The sequence below is a fragment of the Choloepus didactylus genome, chromosome 8 (assembly GCF_015220235.1).
Source record: "Choloepus didactylus isolate mChoDid1 chromosome 8, mChoDid1.pri, whole genome shotgun sequence".
Classification (NCBI taxonomy): Eukaryota; Metazoa; Chordata; class Mammalia; order Pilosa; family Megalonychidae; genus Choloepus; species Choloepus didactylus.
The window spans coordinates 96916016-96939149 of record NC_051314.1 but is presented as its reverse complement, the minus strand read 5'-3'; the positions used below and the strand labels follow the sequence as shown (position 1 = coordinate 96939149).

General features: G+C 35.9%; 1 protein-coding gene across 1 annotated transcript in view; it reads right to left on the bottom strand.

Moving 5' to 3' along the window:
* Positions 1-23134, bottom strand: part of SLC2A13 (solute carrier family 2 member 13) — a 388263-nt gene that overhangs the window by 288223 nt on the left and 76906 nt on the right. Inside the window, exon 2 of the mRNA XM_037846603.1 lies at positions 15779-15938. Coding sequence (XP_037702531.1) covers positions 15779-15938 — 160 coding nt within the window. The remainder of the gene's footprint in view (positions 1-15778; positions 15939-23134) is intronic.

Here is a 23134-nt window from a genome sequence, read left to right as displayed (position 1 = left end):
GACTCTCAGTCTCACAAAGAGAGCAAAATGTAAATGTTATTCTAGTCCTTCCTGCACCACCCCTCAGGTCAGAGTGACCTGTTCCTGCATCTATGCTCCCCCACCCTTAGGAATGAATGTCTTTGTCTAAAACCCTTATAAAAGGGCTTGCTGTTCTCTGAATCGCACAGCCGATTTTCCCTGCACAAGTGGTACCTGCCCGGCGAGAGAAAAGCCATTTAAATTCTGCCTTCCTGTGAGTAAGCACCAAAGAAAGTTCATGTTTCAGCAGATGCCGGGTGTTTTCTTTGGTCTTTTGACTGGTAAAGCCCCCTCGTGCTGTGACAGTGTGTTTCTACTTAATACAAACGTTTTAGATGAAAAAAGAGAACACAGAATTTACCTACCTGTTATAGTTACATTGTAGCACCTTACCAGACAACATATTTTTAAGTTTTAGTTTATGCCTCACAACTCCACTTTTACACCTAAGAAATTAAAATAAGAAAACACTGCCAAATTGAGACTCAGGGTGGTAAGTTAATTTTCTTCTGCCACCAAGGACCATGTAACACATCAATACTGATGACTGATATTAGTAGCCAGCTGGCAGCTAGAGACCATGAATGGAAGTATGTAACAACTAAAAATCAATGTGTTACAGCTGAACTCTCTTCGAGTAAGAAGTAGGTGATGTATGATCAAAAAACGAGCAACTTTTAGTGAATGATTCTGTAAACTGTAAAAAAAAAAAAAATTAAAAATTAAAAAACAAACACTTTATGATAATTGCTTTAAATCTGAGAGTGACAATGATTGTTCAACTAAGTGAAGATAATGTGAGATACTGATTGTTTATCTTGGACAGAATGTATGCTATGTGAAATTAGGAACTCACTACTTAATAAGCCAAGCCCTCAATCTTGAGGCTTGCTCTTGTGAAACTTACAGCTGTAAAAGGGAAGCTTTCCTATAATTATGTCTAAGAGGCACCTCCAGAGAACTTCTTTCGTTGCTCAGATGTGGCCTTTCTCTCTCTAAAGCCCAACTTGGCAAATAAACTCATTAACTTCCCCCCTGTGTGGAACACGACTCCCAGGGGAGTGAATCTCCATAGCGACACGGGACATGACTCCCAGGAATGAGCCTGGCTCGGGCACCAAGGGATTAAAAATGACTTTGCCAAAAGAGGAGAAAAAAAGGTAACAAAATAAGCTTACAATAGCTAAGGGATCTCAAATAGAGTCAAGAGGCTATCCTGGAGGTTACACTTATGCAAGCTCCAGCCAGATATCCCAAATGGCCACAGTATGCCATGCCCTTACCAACAGTAGTCCTGAAAATACTAAAGAACACCCAGGTCCTATCTGAGACTCTATAAAACTTTCACTCACTAATCATATTTTTCAGAAACTTAAATCCACCAGCGTGTTTCTATGCCAGACAAGTCCTAATACCCAAAGGCAACAGCCTCTTTAAGAACATCAACCAGATGCAGCCCCCTTCCCCATAAATGTTGACACCCCTTTTCAAATGAACAAGTTAGTGGGCCTAGACACCCCTGAAGACTGAGAAAGTGATTAAACAAGAGGAAGGGGTAGCAACAGACAAGACAGATGTAACAAAGGATTACAAATACTGAATCTTTATATAAATATAGATATAGATATATTTAGATGTTAGGGTATCAGAATAGCTAGAAGGAAATAACTGAAATAGTGGATCTGTAACAATATTTTTTGAAATTTGCTCTATGACTTTTCAAATTGTACTCTGGAAATTATCTTTCTGTATATATTTTATATTTCACAATAAGGAAATCACTGAAACTGTGGAAATGTAACCCATAACATTCTATATCACCTTTCTGTATATATGCTATATATCACAATAAGGAAATAACTAAAATTGTGGAACTGTAACCCATAACATTTTTTGAAATTTGCTTTCTAACTACTTGCTAAATTGTACTTGGAAAGTTATCAATGTTCTATATATATGTAAATTTCCCAATACAAATGTATTTTAAAAAGGGGCAACTGACAATGTAAATATGTAAACATAAAAAAAAAATGTTAATTTTATCTATGTCATTCAGGGAGAAACCCCTCAAAGTAATTTGATATCAGTACATAAGTGGCCTGGCCAAGGTTATTTAGAGTATTTAGTGATTATAGTAGAAGCAGAAAGACGTATTTGCTCTAACAGAATTAGATGTGATACTGTTCAAATAAATGAATGGAGCAGTTTGTACAGGTGTTACATAGCTTGAAACCAAATGGCGAAATACATTAAGACTGGCACAAAATTCACAGTACTGATGCTAAAAACAGTGCACACATAACCATACAAATACACATATCCTCATTTTTTTTTTTTTTTTCAAACTGAGAATCTTCTATACGCAAAGCTCTGGGCGAGCAATTATAAAGATACAGTAATGATTATCAGACATCCCTTGCTGCAAAGAGCTTATACCCTAGTATTCAAATAATATAGGATTAAGTGTTATAATGGACATTTAAGTACAGCGTAGGAGTAAGGATAAAAGAGTTATTTCAACAGGTTATTTAAAAAAAAGTTTCATGGTGGAAACATTTAAATTATTCACTGGCCAATGAAGAAAAGGAATATAATGGAGCAAGTCAGCATTGAACATATGATTCAAATTAATTTATTTTTTAAATTGAGGTAAAATGCAAGGGTCATTATTGTACCATTATACGAGTTTTGATAAACATATACACCCTGGTACCCACCACTCCCATCAATAGGCAGAACATTTCCAACACTCCAGAAAGCTCCCTCCTTCCAGCCAATCTCCAGTCATAAGCAACCACTGACTGAATTTTGTCTCCACAGATTACTTTTGCATATTGATGAACTTCATGGTTCATAGTTCTCTTGTGTCTGGCTTCTTTCAATCAGCATAATGTTCCTGAAATTCATTCATGTTGTTGTTCCTTCTATTCCACTGATTTATTTATCTGTCCCTACCATGCTGTCTTGATTGCTTCAGCTCTATAGTTAAGTCTTGAAATCAAATAGTGAGTCCTCCAATTTTGTTCTACTTTAAGACTGTTTTGGCAATTCAAGTTCCTTTCCGTGTAAGAATTTAGAATCAACTTGACTACTGGAACAAATGGCAGTGGTACAGTGGACAGCTTAGCCTTGTGACCAATTATAAGGGAAAGTGTTCAGGATTTCACGATTAAGTAAGAAATTGGTGTAGGTTTTTTTGCAGGTGTCCTTTATTTTGCTGAGGAAGTTCTCTTCTATTCCAAGTTTGCTGAATGGTTTTATCTGAATGGTTATTATGTCAAAAGTTTCCTCCACATATATTAAGATGATCATATAGGCTTTTCTCCTCTATTCTTTCAGCATTGTGAAATGCACGGATTAATTTTTGCATACTCCACCAACCTGATATTTCTGGGAAAACAAACTTGGGGATGATGCATTGATGGGTTTGATTTACTAATATTTAATCATATTTTAAGGATATTTGTCTATTTTCATGAGGAAAACTGGTCTAGAATTTTCTTTACTTGTAGTAACTTAGGCCTTAACATGTGGGTTATGCCAGCCTTAAAAAACAAGTTGTGAAGTCTTCCTTCCTCCTCGATTATAGCTCTTGTTGAAGATTAGAGCTATTTCTTCCTTAAATGTTTTACAGAATTCACTACTGAAACACTCTAGGCCTAGAGTTTTCTTTGAGGGCAGGTTATTAATAATTATTCAATTTTCTTCTTAATACAGGGATATTCAGATTTTCTATTTTATCATGTCAGTGTTTAGTAAGTTGATTTTCAAGGAATTTTTCCACTCCATCTAAGTTGTTGAATTTATTTGAACAAAGTTGTTCACAGTATTCTCTTATTATCCTTATAATGTCCAAAAGGAATGACATCTCTTCTTTTACCCTTGACATTGTTAATTTGCTTTACCTTTTTCTTTCTTAATCTGTTTAATCAGTCCAAGTTTATCAATTTTATTAGTCTTTTCAAAGAACCAACTTTATTTTTTCTATTACATTGGTTTCTGTTACCTTTATTATTTTATTCCTCTGTTTTCTTTGGGTTTAATTTGCTCATGTTTTCTAGTTTCTTAACATGAAACTTAGATCACTGACTTAAACCTTTCCTCTTCTGTAATGTAACCACTAAAAGTGGTATATTTCCCTCTAAGCACTGCTGTAGCTGCACTCCACAAATTTTGATATACTGAATTTATTTTCTTTCTGTTCAAAACTATTTTCTAATTTTCTTTCTGATATTTCCTTAGACCCAATTTGGTTTTTAGAACCATGCTGTTTAATTTCCAATTATTCAGAGCTTTTCTGGCTATATTATTGTTATTGATTCCCCATTTAACTCTGTTGTGGTCAAAGAACATATTCTGTAAGACTTCATTTTTAAAACTAAGATTTATTTTATGGCCCAGAATATGGTCAATTTTGGAGAATATCTGATGTGAACTTGAAAAGAATAAGTAAACCACACCTGTTGGGTATACTCTATAAATACCAATTATGTCAAGGCAGTTAATGGTGTCGTGCAGTTCTATAACTTCATTTATTTATTTTTTTCTGTAGTTTCTATCTGTTACTGAGAAAAGGGTATTAAAATCTTCAAATACTACTCTGGATTTGTCTATTTCTTCCTTCAGATTTTTTTATTTTTGCTTTTCGCATTCTGAATCTCTCTTATTTGGTAAACTACACATTTACTGTTGTTATTATTATCAGCAGCAGCAGCATTCCTGATGAATCAGCCATTTTATCATGATTAAATGTCCCTCTTTACCTCCAGCAAATTTCCTGTCCTGAAGTTCACTTTGTGTGGTTATTAATATAACCATACCAGTTACTTACATGGCATATCTTTTCCCTCCTTTTACTTTTAACCTTTCTATGACATTATACTTAAAGTGTGTCTTTTTTAGACAACATATATTTGCATCATGCTTTTTGAATACCATGACAATCTTTTTCCATGTAATGTAATTGTTGCAATGATTGGTTTAAATGTAGAGTTTCTATCTTAACAGCAATTCCACTCCTAGTTATAAACCCAAGGAGACAAGCAAACATATATCCATACAAAAACTTGTACACAAAAGTTCACAGCAGCATTATTCATAATAATCAAAAAGTGGAAACAACCCAAACACACATCAACTGATGGATGGATAAATAAAACCTGGTATATAAATATAACAGAATATTTTTCAGCAATAAAAATAAATGAAATATTAAACACATGCTACAACATGAATGAAACTTGAAAACATTATCCTAAGAAAAAGAAGCCAGTCACAAAGGACCACATACTATATGATCCCATTTACATGAAACGTCCAGAAGAGGCAAATCTATAGAGAGAGAAAACAGATAAGTGGTAGCCGAAGGCTAAGATGGGGATAGGAGACTGGGAATTGACAGCTAAGGGGTGTGGGTTTCTTTTTGGGCTGATGAAAAGATTCTAAAATTGATTTGTGGTGATAGTTGAACAAGCTCTGTGAATACACTAAATAGGTGAAATGCATACAATGTGGATTTTATCTCAATAAGCTGTTAAAAAATCAAATCTTTAATGATATTTTCAAAATCCTTATTCCCCTTTCCTTGTGAAGTGAGATGACATACTTCTCAGCACAGAATGTATTTACTATGACACTGGAACACTAGAAAAATAGTAACATTCAATCTTCTAATGGCAATTCTTATTTCTAGGAATACTGATCTTCCATTTGTTCAGCAGAAAATTTATTTCTATAATATCTAAACAGTAAGTGAACAAGGAGCTTTGACCTATTTGGCACAAAAGCTGAGTTATACTCTTTCAACTACATCAAAATCTAAAGTTTTTCTGTTCATTTTGTCTTCTATCTGCAGTAAACTCATCACTATGGTAAAAATTACCATTAATTATGGCTTTTAGATGATAAACTCTTGAAAGCAGAATCATGAAGAAAATGGTTTTGTTTGTTTGAGTCAGAAGTCTTGGCTCTTATCTCTGTCATGTAATAAACAGCTATGTAGCCTTAGGCAAATGTTTAACTTCCCTGAGACTCAGGATTTTAATCTGCAAAATAAGAATAATAGCAGTTCTGCCAATTCTCAAGATTTGGGTAAGGATCAAAAGATAGTCATTAACAGACTGTGAAACTATTCATTCCTTTAAAGTGAGCCAATAAACCTGGAACACTGGGAATGTCATAGAAAATCAAATGTTAGTAAAGTGAAGTATGGGTTCAGAGGCAATAAAAGTCAAAAAGGAAAAGAAAAAACAAACAAAATATTAAAATATTCAAACTCTTGAAAGATAGAGACTATCTTACTTTAAGATACATAAAAATCTGAGTGACAGGAAGAAATTTTACATGAAACATTTACACTGACATTTTCCTTAGGACTTTTGGAATATATTGCCACAAAAACAATGAATCATTAACTATTGTTAGAATTATGAATAAGTTATAATTGCTGACAATTCCAGAGTCTAATAAATGCTAAGGTAACACATCACTATTTGATTGTAATGGCATTCCTGCTAGCCAGAGAATCAGATGAGGCACACATACTACTGAAAGCAAAAAATAATGGAAGATGACTGATAACACACAGAAAATTCACCTTTAAAAACAGTAAGCATGCTTACATACGTACATAATAAAAGTGTACTCGTGCACCTTCTAAATATAGGATCATGTCATCTGTAAATAGTGAAAAGTTTTACTTCTTTCTGATTTGGATGCCTTTTATCTCTTTTTCTTGCCTAATCACTATAGCTAGAAGTTCTAGCACAATGTTGAATAACGTGGTGACAGTAGGCATCCTTGTCTTGCTCCCAAACTTAGAGGGAAAGCTGTCTGTCCCTACCCATTGAGTGTAATGTTAGCTGTGGGTTTTTCATATAGGCTCTTTATCATGCTGAGGAAATTTCCTTCAATTCCTATCTTTCAAAGTGTTTTTATCAAGATGCTGAATTTTGTCAAATGCCTTTTCTGCATCAGTCAAGGTGATCATGTGGTTTTTCCCCTTCGACTTGTTAAAATAGTGTATTACATTAATTGATTTTCTTGTGTTGAACCACCCTTGCATACCTGGAATTAAACCCACTTGATCATGATGTATAGTTCTTTGAACGTGCTGTTGGATTTGATTTTCAAGTATTTTTGTTGAGGATTTGTGCTTAAATTCATTAGAGAAATTGGTCTGTAACTTTATTTTCTTCTAGTATCTTTATCAGGCTTTGGTATTAGGGTGATGTTGGCTTCACAGAATGAGTTAGGTACTGTTCCTTCCTCTTAAATTTTTTGGAAGAGTTTGAGCAAGACTGGAATGAATTATTTTTGGAATGACTGGTAAAATTCACCTGTGAAGCCACCTGGTCCTGGGCTTTTCACTGCTGGGAAGTTTCTGATGACTAATTCAATCTCTTTATTGTGATTGGTTTGTTGAGGTCTTCTATTTCTTCTTGAGTCAGTGTAGGTTTGTTTATGTGTTTCTAGGATATTGCCCATCTCATCTAAGTTGGCTACTTTGTTGGCAAACAGTTGTTCATAGTATCCTCTTAGGACCTTTTTATTTCTACGGAGGTCAGTGGCAATGACCCCTCCTTTCATTGCTGAATTTCTTTGTTTGCATCTTCTTTTTTTCTTTGTCAGTCTAGCTAAGAGTTGTCACTTTTATTGCTCTTTTCAGAGAACCAACTTTTGGTTTTTCTATTGTTTCTTTTGTTATTAAATTCATTTATTTCTGCTCCAATCTTTATTTCTTTCATTTTGCTCACTTTGGGATTAGTTTACTGTTCTTTCTCTCGATTCTCTAGGTGTTCAGTTAGCTCTTTGATTTTAGTTCTTTCTTCCTTTTTAATGTAGGCATTTAGAGCTATAAAATTCCCTCTCAGCACTGCCTTTACTGCATCCCAAAGCTATTAGAGCTAATAAACAAGTTCAGCAAAGTGGCGGGATACAAGATCAACATGCAAAATCAGTAGTGTTTCTAATACACTAGTAATGAGCTATCCTAGGAGGAAATCAGGGGGAAAAAATCAATGTACAATAGCAACTAAAATAATCCAATATCTAGGAATAAATTTAACTGAGGATGTAAAGGACTTATTCAGATAACTACAAAACATTTCTAAATCAAAGAAGACCTAAATAAATGGAGACAGTCTGTGTTCATAGATTGGAAAGCTAAATGTTCTATTCAAATTGATCTACAGATTCAAGAAAACCCCTACCAAGCTCCAACAACCTACTTTGCAGAAATGGGAAAACCAATGATAAAATTCATTTGGAAGGGTAAGGGGTCCCAAATAGCCAAAAACATCTTACGTCTTTCCTAAGAGATGGGTAATTTTCATTGATTATTTCCTCTATTATTGCTTCTGTCCCTTTTCCCTTCTCTTCTCCTTCTGGGACACCCATGACACAATCATTCATGTGCTTCATATTGTCATTCAATTCCCTGAGATGTTGCTCATATGTTTCCATTCTTTTCCCTATCTGTTCTTTTGTGTGTATGATTTCAGGTGTCTTGTTCTCCAGGTCCTGAGTGTTTTCTTCTGCCTCTTGAGATCTGCTGTTGTATGTCTCCATTGCGTGTCTTTCATCTCTTGTGTTGTGCCTTTCATTTCCATAGATTCTGCCAGTTTCTTCAAACTTTCAATTTCTAACTTATGTTGGCCCAGTGTTTTCTTTATAGCCTTCATCTCTTTTGTTACATCTTCCCTGAACTTGGTTTTTTATTTGATCTAGCATATTTCCTTGAAAATCTTAAATAGATTGTTTCATTAAAGTAGAACAATAGTTCAACTATATATTGACTGAGGTGTAAGTTTCTTCCTTTGGGCCATATCTTCATTTTTTCTGGTACAGATTGTAGTTTTCTGTGGCCTAGGCATCTGGTGTCTTTGGTTACCCAGTCAGATTTTCCCAGACCAGAATGGGTTCAGGTCTCAGAATGGGGTTATATTCAGGGTGTATCTAAGAAGAATGACCAACTTTCCTGTGAGGTCTCCAGTTGCTGTGTGTTTCCTAACCTGTCTGGCAGGTGGTGCCTGTCAACCTGTTGCTTCTGACTAGTGTAAGGAGATGTGGCCCCTTCGGTTTCTGTTTTAGCTGTTTCCCCCCAGGCTCTGGGGTCTGGTTCTGAAGGGAAAGCTGGGCCCCACCTCCTTACTCTTAGGGAAGACAGACCCCCTAGGGAGTTATCATCTGCATTTGAATAGTCTCTCTGACTCTTTTATCTCCACCCCTGTCTGGGTCAGAGAGCTGTGAAATGAAAATGGCTGTGGCTCTCTCCTCTGAGCCCCTCAGGTTGAAAGAGAGAAAAAGGGACAGAAAGCCCCCTTTTAGAGCCAGTACATAGCCCCCCAGTTTCACTCATCGCCAGAGGTAACAACTGGTCTTCTGGGCTCCCCCTCCCGGAACAGTTGACTCTTCTGGTTCTTTAAGGTCAGTCGTCACTAAAAGCCTCTGTCTGCTTGTTGGGGGTTTGTAGCTTGTATTCAGCAGTCCACATTTGTTAATCAAAACCCCAGCTGGAACTCCGTTGAGCTATATTTGCTTGCTAGGAGAGGGCTGCTCTCTACCACAGCGAGATTTTGCAGCTAAGCCTGCCATGGGGGGAGGGGGCTCCCAGCAGAGTTCTGCAGTTTTTACTTACAGATTTTATGCTGCGATCTCAGACATTCCTCTCAATCCAGGTTGGTGCACAATGTGTGGACAGTCACAGTCGTCCCCCAGCAGTTATTCCAAATTATTTACTAGTTGTCCCTGGTTGTTCATTAGTTGTTCCAGGGGACTAACTAAATTCTACTCCTCTCTATACCACTATCTTGCCCCCTCTCTAACTGATTTTTAACAAGGCTTCCAAGCCCACTCAACTGAGACATGACAGTCTCTTCAATAAATGGTGCTGGAAGAACTGGATATTCATATCCAAAAAAATGAAAGAGGACCCCTATCTCATATCCTATACAAAAATTAACTCAAAAATGGATGAAAGACATAAATATAAGAGCCAGGAACATAAAACTCCTAGATGAAAATGTTGGTAAGCATCTTCAAGATACTGTAGTAGGCAGTGGTTTCTTAGACCTTACAATCAAAGCCCAAACAATGAAAGAAAGAAAAGACAAATGGGACCTCCTCAAAACTGAATACTTTTGTGCTTTAAGGGACTTTGCCAAGAAGGTAAAAAGGTGGCCTATTCAGGATGGAGAACATCTTCTTGACCAAAAGGGGGATGTGAAAGGAAATGAAATAAGCTTCAGTGGCAGAGAGATTCCAAAAGGAGCCGAGAGGTCACGCTGGTGGGCACTCTTACGCACACTTTAGACAACCCTTTTTAGGTTCTAAAGAATTGGGGTAGCTGGTGGTGGATACCTGAAACTATCAAACTACAACCCAGAACCCATGAATCTCGAAGACAATTATATAAAAATGTAGCTTATGAGGGGTGACAATGGGATTGGGAAAGCCATAAGGACCACACTCCACTTTGTCTAGTTTATGGATGGATGAGTAGAAAAATAGGGGAAGGAAACAAACAGACAAAGGTACCCAGTGTTCTTTTTTACTTCAATTGCTCTTTTTCACTCTAATTATTATTCTTGTTATTTTTGTGTGTGTGCTAAGGAAGGTGTCAGGGATTGATTTAGGTGATGAATGTACAACTATGTAATGGTACTGTGAACAATCGAAAGTGCGATTTGTTTTGTATGACCGCGTGGTATGTGAATATATCTCAATAAAATGATAAAAAAAAAAAAAAAAGGTGGCCTATTCAATAGAAGAAAATATTTGGAAACCACATATCTGGTAAGGGTTTAATATCTAGAATATACAAAGAAATCCTACAACTCAAAAATAAAAAGACAATCCAATTTTTAAATTTTCGGAACGGTACAACTCTACAGTCAATTTGTTCAAACACCACAATTGCATGGAACTTTGAATAGGAAGCGAGATACGGTAGGTTAGTATAGGCTGGAGTGAAATAGTGACACATCCTAGAGTAATTTGGGCAGATAATAAAAACTATATTTACAGCCTCCCCCTCCCCAGCCCCGAGGATCTGGGGGAAAGTGCGGATGTGTTGGACATCCTCACCTGGACTGGTGTCGATGTTGTCACAAACATTGGGACTGGCGGTTTGATGTGCTGAGCCCTCGAGCATTGGACTTGCCCTTATGAAGCTCATTACCACAAAGGAGAGTCTAAAGGTGTATGTAATGGTGCCTAAGAGTCTCCCCCTGAGTACCTCTTTGTTGCTCAGATGTGGCCCTCTCTCTCTCTAACTCAGCCATCTCAACAGGTAAACTCGCTGCCCTCCCCCCTACGTGGGACCCGACTCCCAGGGGTGTAAATCTCCCTGGCAACGCAGAGTATGACTCCCGGGGATGAATGTGGACCTGGCATCGTGGGACTGAGAGTATCTTCTTGACCAAAAGGGGGATGCAAAATGAGACGAAATAGTTTCAGTGGCTGAGAGATTCCAAATGGAGTCGAGAGGTCACTCTGGTGGACATTCTTATGCACTATACAGATAACACCTCTTAGGCTTTAATGTATTGGAATAGCTAGAAGTAAATACCTGAAACTACCAAACTCCAACCCAGCAGTCTGGACTCCTGAAGACAATTATATAATAATGTAGATTACAAGGGGTGACAGTGTGATTGTGAAGACCTTGTGGATCACACCCCCTTTATCTAGTGTATGGACGAGTGGAGGAATGGGGATAAAAACTAAAGGACAAATGGGGTGGGATGGGGGGATGATTTGGGTGTTCTTTTTTCACTTTTATTTTTTATTCTTGTTCTGGTTCTTTCTGATGTAAGGAAAATGTTCCGAGATAGATGGTGGTGATGAATGCATAACTATGTTATCATACTGTGGACAGTGGATTGTAAATCATGGATGATTGTATGGTGTGTGAATGTATTTCAATAAAACTGAATTTAATAAAAAAAAATGGCAAAAGACATGAATATTTTTTCAAAGAAGAAATACAAATCGATAAAAAGCATATGAAAAGATGCTCAACTTCACTAGCTATTAGCAAAATGCAAATCAAAACCACGCGACATCATTTCACCTACTAGAATGGCCACTATTAAACAAACAGAAAACTGCAAGTGTTGGAGAAAATGTGGAGAAATAGGAACACTCATTCACTGCTGGTAGGAATGTAAAATGGTACAGCCACTGTGGAAGATAGTTTGGCAGTTCTTCAGGAAGCTAAGTATAAAACTGCCATATGGTCTGGCAATCCCACTACTTGGTATATACCTGAAAGAACTGAAAGCAGGGGCAAAACAGACATTTGGCACACTGATATTCATAGCAGCATTACTCACAATTGCGAAATGATGGAAGCAACTTGTGTCCATCAACCAATGAATGGAAAAACAAAATGAGGTCTATGCATACGACAGAATATTATTCAACTGTAAGAAAGAATGAAATCCTGATTCATGCGACAACATGGATGAATCTGGAGAACATTATCTTCAGTGAAATAACTCAGACACAGAAGAACAAATATGGTATGATCTCACTCATATGAACTAAATATAATGAGCAAATTCATGGAGTTAATATCTAGAATATATTTTACCAGAAGATAGAATGAGAATAGAGAATGGGGAACTGATGCTTAATTTGTGCAGAGATTTTTAATAAGATTGACTATAAAAGTTTGGAAACAGAGGTAATGGCAGCACATTATCAGGTGTGTAAATAACAGGCGCTGAGTTGTGTGTGTGTGATTCTGGCTGAAAGGGGAAGTTTAGGGTCATGTATAGAAGGAAAGTTAGAGGATAAAACAAGGGACTGTATACATCATGAACCCTATTGTGGAGGCTGAAAGTGGTTAATAGTACAAATACAAGAATGTTTTTCCACAAATTAGAACAAATGTATGTCACAACTACAAAGTGTTAGTAACAGAGTGGTATATAGGGAAATCTGCACCTAATGCAAACTATAGATTATAGTTAATGGTAATATCTAATGTTCTTCCATCAATTGTCACAGAGGTAGCAAACTAAAGCTAAATGTCATTAATAGGGTATACAGGGTATGGGGTTTTTCTTTTTGGAGCTATGAAAATGTTCTAAACTTGATTGTGGTGATGTAAACACAGCTCTATGATTATACTGACAGCCAGTGGTGGTACACTGGTATACTGCGATGGAATGTACGAAGTGTGAATAAAATGGTGTTAAAAGAAAAAAAGTGTATCTCTGCAAACTACAAGGGTCCAAAGTGATTTGGTTTGTCAATGCCTCGGTCTGAATAAAGCCCAATATAAACATTTGACATTTTTTCTCTAGGCCTCTGCCCTACTAATTCCAGGCCCCATCATTGCTAATAAAGAAAACAAAGGCCATAAGATGTATTTTCTTCAACCTTCCCTACAACTTCAGTCTTATGTGAGGGGTAGCAGCCATCTTTCACTCATTTATAATAATAATATAATAAGTGAATCATCACTTACTGAGCATTTGTCATGTGCTAAGAAGCGGGATAAATGCTTTACATACAATATTTAATTTAGTTCCTATAACAATCTTGCAAGTTAAGTATTTTGTGCCCCATTTTTGCCCAGTTAGAACCTTGAGGCTCAGAGGACCTAAATAACATGTCCAAGGTTCACAGCTAGGGGGTGGTAGAAAACAGACTGGAATCCAAGTCTGTCTACATCACCCTGCTTCTGAAGAGGGGTCTAAGCCTCTCCCAAGACCTCTACTTGTGTGCAGGGACACTAATTCAGAATTTATTCTCACTGCTGTATGAACTTACTTTCTTTCCTAGCAAGCACTGAGAAAAAAATATTTAAATATGTAAGTAAAAAACATGGTGTGCTGGTCTGGAGCTATTATGTACCCCAGAAAAGGTCATCTGTTTTAATCCATTCCTATGGATGCAGACCTATTGTGGGTGGGACCTTTTGATTAGGTTGTTTCAATAGAGATGTGACACAGCCCATTCAAGGTGGGTCTTAATCCTTTACTGGAGTCCTTTATCAGAGAATAAAAGGCAGAGACATTTGGAGGGAGCTTAGAGAGAGAAACACCCCAGAGATGCTAAGAGAGAACCCACAGTTGCTCAGAGAGAAAGCAACTGGAATCAGAAGCTGAAAGCAAGGAAACCCAGGAGCCAACGATTACACAGTTGTTGGTCAATATGCCTTGCTATCTGGCAGAGGAGCCCCAAACGCCAGCAGCCTTTCTTCAGCTGATGCCTTAATTTAGACATTTTCACAGCCTCAGAAATATAACTAGTAACTTAATAAACCCCCATTGTTAAAAGCAAACCCATTTCTGTTATATTGCATTTCGGCAGTTTAACAAACCGAAACACATGGCTTATGCACTCTTTTTATTTAAAAACCGATTTTTAATAATAAAAAGCAAATATAAATAAACATAGCTCTAAAAGTCACTTTAGCAAATTTTTTAACAAAATGTAAATAGACAACTTAGGGCTTCTTAAAGACAAGTGGGTTAGACGATTAAGTTATTTCCATTGAGTTTCCAAGAAAAACTCAAAATACCAGGTTATGCCAGTAATAATCATCTTCCACTTCTGTTCATCTACAGAGTGAAAAAAAAGATGAAATTTCCCACTTCTTCAATTCTCCAGTAATTTCTCACTTTGACAGAGATTCCCTCAAAGACAGAAAGCAGTTGCCAACATCAGCAGAGAGAGCTATTGTTTTTAATAAATAAAAATAATTGTGTCCTCTCTTTAATAGCCCTGGCAAATGTAGGACCTCACTGAATTGGATGAATTTTCTAACATAACTGTTAATAAAACCTCACTGGTTTAAGTCTTTAGTGGCTCATCGAATGCATACTTTTGTGTATCTTGGTTACAAGGAAGTGTAATTCCCTACATCTGCATCACATCGAACCCTTTTCCTCTAGCTATTAACTTCAACACTGTCAGTGCCATGAAAGTAAAGGTTTGAGTCTGTCTTGTTCAGTGTTCTATCCTCAGCACCAACACAGAGTAGATGCTAAATAGACACTTATTTTAATAAATGGTGGCAAGAAAACAAATTAGTGATAATAGGTAACCCGTTGTACCTTTTAATAATTTCCTCGTACAGTTACATGAATCTGCTGTTTTGAATATTGTAGAGATATCAAAATCCAGTCATAGTATCTTTAAGCATTAACATAAGACTAGTTAGTTTTTACAATATTCACTGTTAATTTTAAAGCTTAAAAACACACTTTTCTCATCTCTTTCAATTTTAATAAGCCAAATGATCAAATAATAATTTGTATATTTTATATTTACATATATAACATCTTTTTGCACAGCTAAATCTATCTCTTTAAAAACTGGCTTTCTTTTAGATCAAAACGTAGCTTCCTGAATCCAAAAAGGACGTTAGCTATATCTGCAATTCATACATAGCTTGTCAATCACTAATATAATTCAAGAACTCCATGCATATTTATTACTGCATTCATTTTTAAACAAATATTGCAAAAGATTACATGCAGTGTGAGAAATGTCACCTAAATGCTAAAAAGTCCTGTAAATATCAATTCTTAATGGTAGGATCCACATCTACCATTAAAATAAGTAACAGCTTCCTGTTCACTTTCAATTTTGCTGAATGCCAATCATTTATAAATCAACTATAATGAATCAAAATACCCAGTTATATTGTCCCAATCATTTCTCAATTCTTCTCTCATCCCTCCAAATCATGGTTTTTTTGAAAAATTAAATAAGGATTAAATAAGAATTATTCACTGACCTCCATCCATCTTTTTGGAGATAACTGAAGGCTCCATCAACAACACTTGCAAAGAACTGCCCTCCTGTGATGAAGAGGGTATTAATGGTGACTAATCTGCCTCTTAAATTGGGTGGTGAGACCTCCGCGATGTACACTGGCACTGTCATAGAAGCAATGCCTAGAAAGAAACAATGTAGGGTAGGTATAAGACATTTATTCACAATTTCCGTTGTCCTCAATATTAATACTAGATTAAGAGATTAAGACACAGGCACACACATGGGCTTTGTATACTATTTTAAACAAAGGTTTAGCGCATATTTAAAATTTTTATTTATAACTCATTTAGGACTATTGAAGATAAGTAAAAAAAGAATATGAGATATCGCTTTTCATATTACCACTTAAAAGCCTACAAATCAAAGTACCTCTAAGGATCTAAAGTTTAGAATGCATATAAGTGTGCTTTGTCATTTCTTTTGGTAACTAAAAATAGGAAAATGTTCTCTAGACAGAATATAATTACTGAAATATTTTTAGTCTATATGGAAATGTAATCAGACAATGGTGAGAATAAAATAACTGTTCCAGAATACATATTAACTATCCAGTCATCATTTACAATAGACACACCAAAACTTTTAATTGGTTTACTACAAGGAATACATACATTAAGTCACCTTATTCAATTGGCTACATGTATGTATCAAAAATCGCTTATATTGTCAAGTACTCTGGGAATTTATAGCCCGCAAAAACAGATAATCTCAGCCATAAAATAGAAGGTTTTGTAACTAAGGTGGGTTTGGTTATATCTGCTTTAAATTTTTCTCTATCTAAAATTATTGCCGAATTCATCCATAGTAGTGGTTCTCAAACATTCCTGATCACCAGAATCACCTCTATTGCTACTTTTTTTTTTTTTTTTTAATAAAGATTCCCTCATATCACCCACCGAAGACATATTAAAAAGGAAACTACAGAGAGGGATGCAATTGTCTTTCAAAAATCCTCCAGAGATGATTCTGATGCTCATTGCATATTTCAAACTACAATTTTACAGTACAGAAATTTGAGCCAATTCAAAATTATATCTTAAAGAAAATCCAAGCCCTGCTGGCCCATATCTAACTCACTTCGAATTTCCAGATACATCTATTCAACCTAAAATTAATATCTAATTAATATTTACCAATAGCTCAGTGAAAAAAATTATCCAGGATTACTTGATGATAACTCAGTCTTTTTATATCTCTAGACGCTGTAAATTGATCCCTAGATTAAACTAGAACATCAAAGGGCTGCATAATAGCCCCATGTAGATTGCCTTTAATGACTTATCTTTCACAAGATGCCAAAAATGGTCTGTATTGAAGGTGGCAGCACAAGAAACCTACTGCTGTGTTTTCTGTCCTAGGGGTATGGAAGGTGCTACATACCACATTCTCTCAGCACGGGACCTTTCTCTCTAGTCTCAGTAACTGCAATAGTTCTGCTTCTCAATAACTGATTTGCATTTGTTTTGAGGCACTATAAATCATATAAGCCACTTGTATTTCCTTCTTTATGTAGGTAGTCAGAAAGGCCCACCTTGATAAATGTTTTGGATTTCACGGTATTTATTTTTTGAGCTAAACTTCCTCCTGGTGCCATAAGTCTTTGTAATTTCATCTATTTTAAATATATTCTTTGTTGCTATATTTTATTTGCTTTGTTCCATCTTTGAATAAGGCAAATAAATAAATAAATGGACAGAGAGACAAGATTTATTTATAAAGCAATAATATTTTCTTCTAGAGTATTCAATATATTGTTACATAACTACTAGTAAGTAGTTATTAAATTTGCACGGAAATGAGACCAATAAGTCTCAGAACTACACACTCAGTAATTTCCACCAGTTACTTGCTACTGTAGTGCCCATCAATATATGCAGATGAAAATTTCCTTGTGCTTTTATGAGTTTTATTTTTAAAAAGCATGTGTTAATAGATAAAGTACAAACAGTCCCTATAATTAAATCATTGCCTAACTAGCTGAAAGTTTCCATTTGACTGCTAATAAATTTAATAGCACAGACCATCCTAAATTGCCTTTCATTCAACTTGAAAAGAGGAAACATTACCTGCAAATGTTGACAAGTTAATTATCTAATCTTTTTAGTTCTTTTACTGTTATAACATTTCAATAAACTCTCAAAAATCAGAAAACAGTAATTTATTTTTAGGATTTCTTTTTCTGCTTTGGTCTAGCTATGAACAGCAATTCAGTTGCTCTCTCACCAGAGATCTTTATTCAGCCACGTAGCATGCAGAACTGAGCACAGGAAATCAGGAACGTGGCTTTAGGCAGCACATGCTTGTCACAAAGTCCACAGACTGTTATTTGGTAGGAAATGCAGAGATATCCTCAGGTCCTTATAAAGCTTACGTATTTAACATAAACACACAGATTGAAAAGTAACACATAACGGCAAACAGAAAAGACTGAAGAACTAAAAAAAGACTCAGAATTTAGAGTTGGAAAGAAGTCCTGAAAATTTCCAATATGAAAGGTCTGTTGGTAGAGGAAACTGAAAAGGAATGGCCAGCAAGCATCTATTTCACCCTTGAATACTGTTATTTCTAAAAATATTTTTGTGTTATAATTTTGTATTATCATGTAGGGTCATTCTATTAATAGGCAGGTGGAACAGGCCTCATTCATTGCCCCCTTATGACAGGTAAACAGAACTTAAGAAGGTCATATAGCAAGTTAATGCCCAAGTCTCAGTGATTCAGGTCCCCTAACTTTTGCTAAATAAACTGTCTAGTGTAATCTGACCATGTAACATACCACTCAAGGTGCCATGCTTCTGTATACAACTGTGATCCTTCTGAAATTTCTCAGAACATTTTACTTTTAGCTCTATTATCAGCTACCCCACATGAACTTCTAGAGGCAGGAAGGTTTCCTCTCTCCCTGGCCCCTACTGCCTGCTATGTGACTTACTGCCACCAGGGGTCATGCTAACGAGCCTGGGCCAAATAGAAGGAAAAATGAGAAATGAATATGATTAATGGGACAATTTTGAGCTATCAAGTTTAAATCCATAAAACTGCTTATAAAACTGGAGAACTATAGAAAAATGTTGATGATGAGGAAGAAGAGCAGGCTACACACTCACTTTATTTGTATCTGTCCAACATGCATATGTTAAGTGCAGAACCTGTTAATTTACCAGGATATGCAATAAAGACAACCCATACAAACCATAATTTATGGATTTCTATACATGAAGCCCACTACTGAAAAAATTAGTGCATTGAGGCTATATGAGCCCAAAATCTCTTGCCTACTTTGGAGAAACAAATGGAATTCTGTCCCTAAACAAAGCTCACTGTTTTGATGAAGGACATTTAAACAATAATGCCTAACTTAAGGGTCTGTTTTAAATCACTATTTTGCATTTATACAATTCAACCCTCAGTTTTAACAAATCACAGGAACATTCAACTAAACAAGCAAGAACTGCCTTGTTATTCAACCTAAAATCTATTATAAAGAAACAAAATGTAACAAGTATCACTTGTTTACTCTGGTATCATAAACCAAAGATGAAGATGTAAAATGCCCAAAATTAAGAGAAAATTAAGAGTTAGGAGCTTCATAAATGGATATAATTAATGATTATTTGTATTTCAGGGGAGTTCCCTGAAGAGTTTTGGTTCTTCTCTATTCCAATAAATTAACTAAATAATAATAAATGTTTGATAAAGAAAGGACAAATTCTTAATTGTCCATACCAACTCCTGAATTGAAATTAACACAAGGAATGTAGAACATGTTCCTATGAACAGCTTATTAGGGCAAACAGCCACAAAAAATCTATGATGGTATTGTTCTGAACATTGTTAAAAAGTTTGATTTCTTACAAAATATAAGGTCTGCGTCAATGAAAATCATCATCATGCTCAGCTTGAGGAGTTTTTCACCAAAAAGCTGCACTTCATACTCTGCAGGACAACCCAATTCTCAGTCTCTCTCTCCCTCTCTCTCTCTCCCTCTCTCTCTCTCTCTCTCTCTCTCTCTCTCTCTCTCTCTCTCTCACACACACACACACACACACACACACACAACTGTGCTGCCAAACTGGTACAGCAGAAAACACTCGCAAAAGTTGGCTTTCAATAACAGCTGGAAGCCCTTTTAAAGGCCTGAGTCAGAAGTATAAATAATGTCAAAACCAAATAGCATTAGAAAATCCTGTTGAGATGGGTAAATGCCTATGAATCACAGCAGCCGCTCAGCATGATAAGCCAGGCAGCAACTAATTAGCTTCTTAGAAGCACATGAAGCTACCTTTTAATAATAGTGCTATCTGAACAAGGATTATGATGTCCTAATTTCACTTTGTAAACTACTGCTGCATGATCTGTAAAAAAAAAAAAGGTTTTAATAAAAAGTAGAATCTGTCTAAAAAAGAGTATCCCTCACTGTAGTTGTTTCCATTTGACTTCCCTGGCCAGGACCCATGTGTCTGTGTTCTTCCAAAAAGTCCAGTCTCTACAGTTACTGAGTTGTTATCTTAGAGTACAGTTTTTAATTTTCCCTAACAATAAGGCTTAAGACTATCATAAAAACTGCTGGATAACTTCAAAGTACAAAAATCCCCAAAGTAAAGAAAATATATATAATGCAAAATACCTATAACAGAACAGCCAGGTTAAGGGAAAGTTTGTATCTATGGGGATAACTAACACTTAATGTTCTCTAGTATTAAAGAGTGTTAACAAAGCATTACAAACATGTCATTAGCATTTCCTCCTACAGCCAGTTTCTCTGGGACAAAAATGACCTCTCCCTTTATACTACACTTAAGAACACTCTATCAGCTGGCCCCTGTCCTTTGTTGGTAAACATACACAGTACAGTCTGTATCACACTGTTTCTCCAAGCAGGACCAGAAGTTCGTAACTGGGATGATCACGTCTCGCCTATCTTACGTACTATAACTTGCTAAGTATCAAACACAGGCCTAGACATAAATCACCCATAATCACACTACCTACTGATAACCATCATTTAAATTTGGTTATAACTTTCAGTATTTTTTCTACAAGTTTGTAGCTTTTGCTCACTATATTGTGAACATTTTCCTTCTCTTTAAATATTCTTTTCCAAAAGACGGTCTCAAACTTCTTCCATAGGGTAGGTAGGTACCATAAATACAGGAAGTGCACTAAAGATATTAGGTATTAAGCTGTAAAACAACTAAGGTGCCATTTGCATAGTTAACCTACTCTGCAGGCCAAAGAAAACAGCCAAAAAAACACACCCCTACATAGCCACATACAAAAACCTGGATACCATATGGCAACCCATAGCACAAAATCATTTAAAATAACAATTTAAGTTCTGATTCTTGAGAGAATATTCATGAATTAAATTAACTTTGAGTTTAGTCATAAAGAAGAAAAATGTATCATAAAGAGCAGAAAGAAGAAAGAAGTGTTCCGGGAATACACAGATGGAAGAGGGCAGGAGAAGAGAAGAGAAGGAAAAAATTTCTTGATGGTAAGTGATGGCAAAAAAAATCAATAGGTATATAAGAAATTTCCTAAACCAAAGTTTAGAGATTATAATATAAGGGAAAGATAGTCATTTGAAATGCTACAAAAGCATAAGCAGTAAGCTTTTACATCTGACAAAGGGAATGTGATACCAATCAAAAGTGATGGATTCTCTGCCTTATGTAATCAAATGATCAATTCCCGAGACAGTGGGGTTTCCAAGAAAGAAAGAGTTTATTGCTAGGTGCAAAGCAAGAGCTCAGAGGGTCCATGGATCTAAAAATCTGTCTCTCGGAACTGCAATAGTTCTAATAGTTTTGTAGTATCAAAACATGGGCAGGTTTTGGAACAATAAGCACAATGGCTCTAGGTGATGTAATGAGAGGTGATCTAATTATTGAGCATGCGCAGACTGATTACATGCTTACTTGTGATTTTTAGTATTATTAAAGTTTAAGCTACTACACATGTCAGGGGGCCCATTTTGGTTCTACTCAGCTTCATTTATCAAGATAACTTTGGAATTGGGGTGGGTTAGTTCTGGGCTGACTCAAGGCCCTTCATTAATAAACATTAGGGGCTGTCTTTAGTGATCATAAGACTCTGAAGTTGAAAAACTGGATAAAAGGGGTACAAGTGAGGGTCAGTCACAAGGTTTTTACAATCACAAAGGCACAAGATAAAGGCTAAATAATCATTACCAGAGATAAAGGCAGATGAATTACATTTCAGAGATTTCAGGTATTTCCCCCTAATATACCAGAAAGTGGAAAGGAATATCTATATAATGATTCGGTAAGCATCCCCTAAATCCTAACTTCTCATTTGCAACCACACAAAGGTTTAGAAAGAAATCAATACACTTTCCCAAAAAGTACTGAAATTAGCAAACAGGAAGATAAGTAGTGCTTTGTCATACTTAACTCTACGTGACATCTAAGGACAACAAATGATGTGGACCTAAATAGGAGCTAAGAAGCTATGACTCACCTGAACAGATTTTAATTAAATAGGTACAGATGAGAAGCACAAAAATTGTGTATAGAATAAGAAAAGCTCAGGCTACAGTTTGGATAGAAATTATATCCAATGCATATAAAGGGTTGAGAAATAAAGTAAGAGGAACTACTAAAGGAAATACTAAAGTAGCAGAATAATAAGTGAACATACCCCTTCTCCCTCCAGTTTTTAAGCTATTTTTCAGTATGTATAAGAAGATCTGGTCTTGCTTAAAATAAAACAGAAACAGAGGGAATTGGCTTGATTAAAAAGAAAACAGAATGAGACAAGGTAGGGAATGAGTAAGATAAGGAAGAACGGCAAGGACACTAAAAATGTAATAGCAGAATAAATAATAACAGAAGCAAACAGAATATTGGAGGTAGAAGAGAAACGAAGCTGCATGAAATTGGAATCAGAAGTGTAGAATATCAATCTGAGATACTCTCCATTCATGAAATTAAAATGATAGAAGATACTGTTGAAAAAGCAAAAGAAACCATTCTAAGATAAATAAATGGGTGGGAAGGTAGGTGGTAAGTAAGACACATCCTGGAAAATTTTTTTATTTGTAAGGCTAACAGAAATTAGGCAGAAAGTAAAAACAACTTACCAACAAAGTAATAAAAATTAGGCAATATGAAACACCACATAGCAACAATTGCAGAAATAAGAGGGGAAATGTTGCGATCCAAGTATTTTATACTCTGCCAAGTTGTCTTTCAGTTGTGAGGAGGTTCCTCAAATGAGAAAGCCATTCTTCATGTAGATAAAGTTTCAGAAGATAAACACCCATATACTATTTTTGAAACAACCTTTAAAC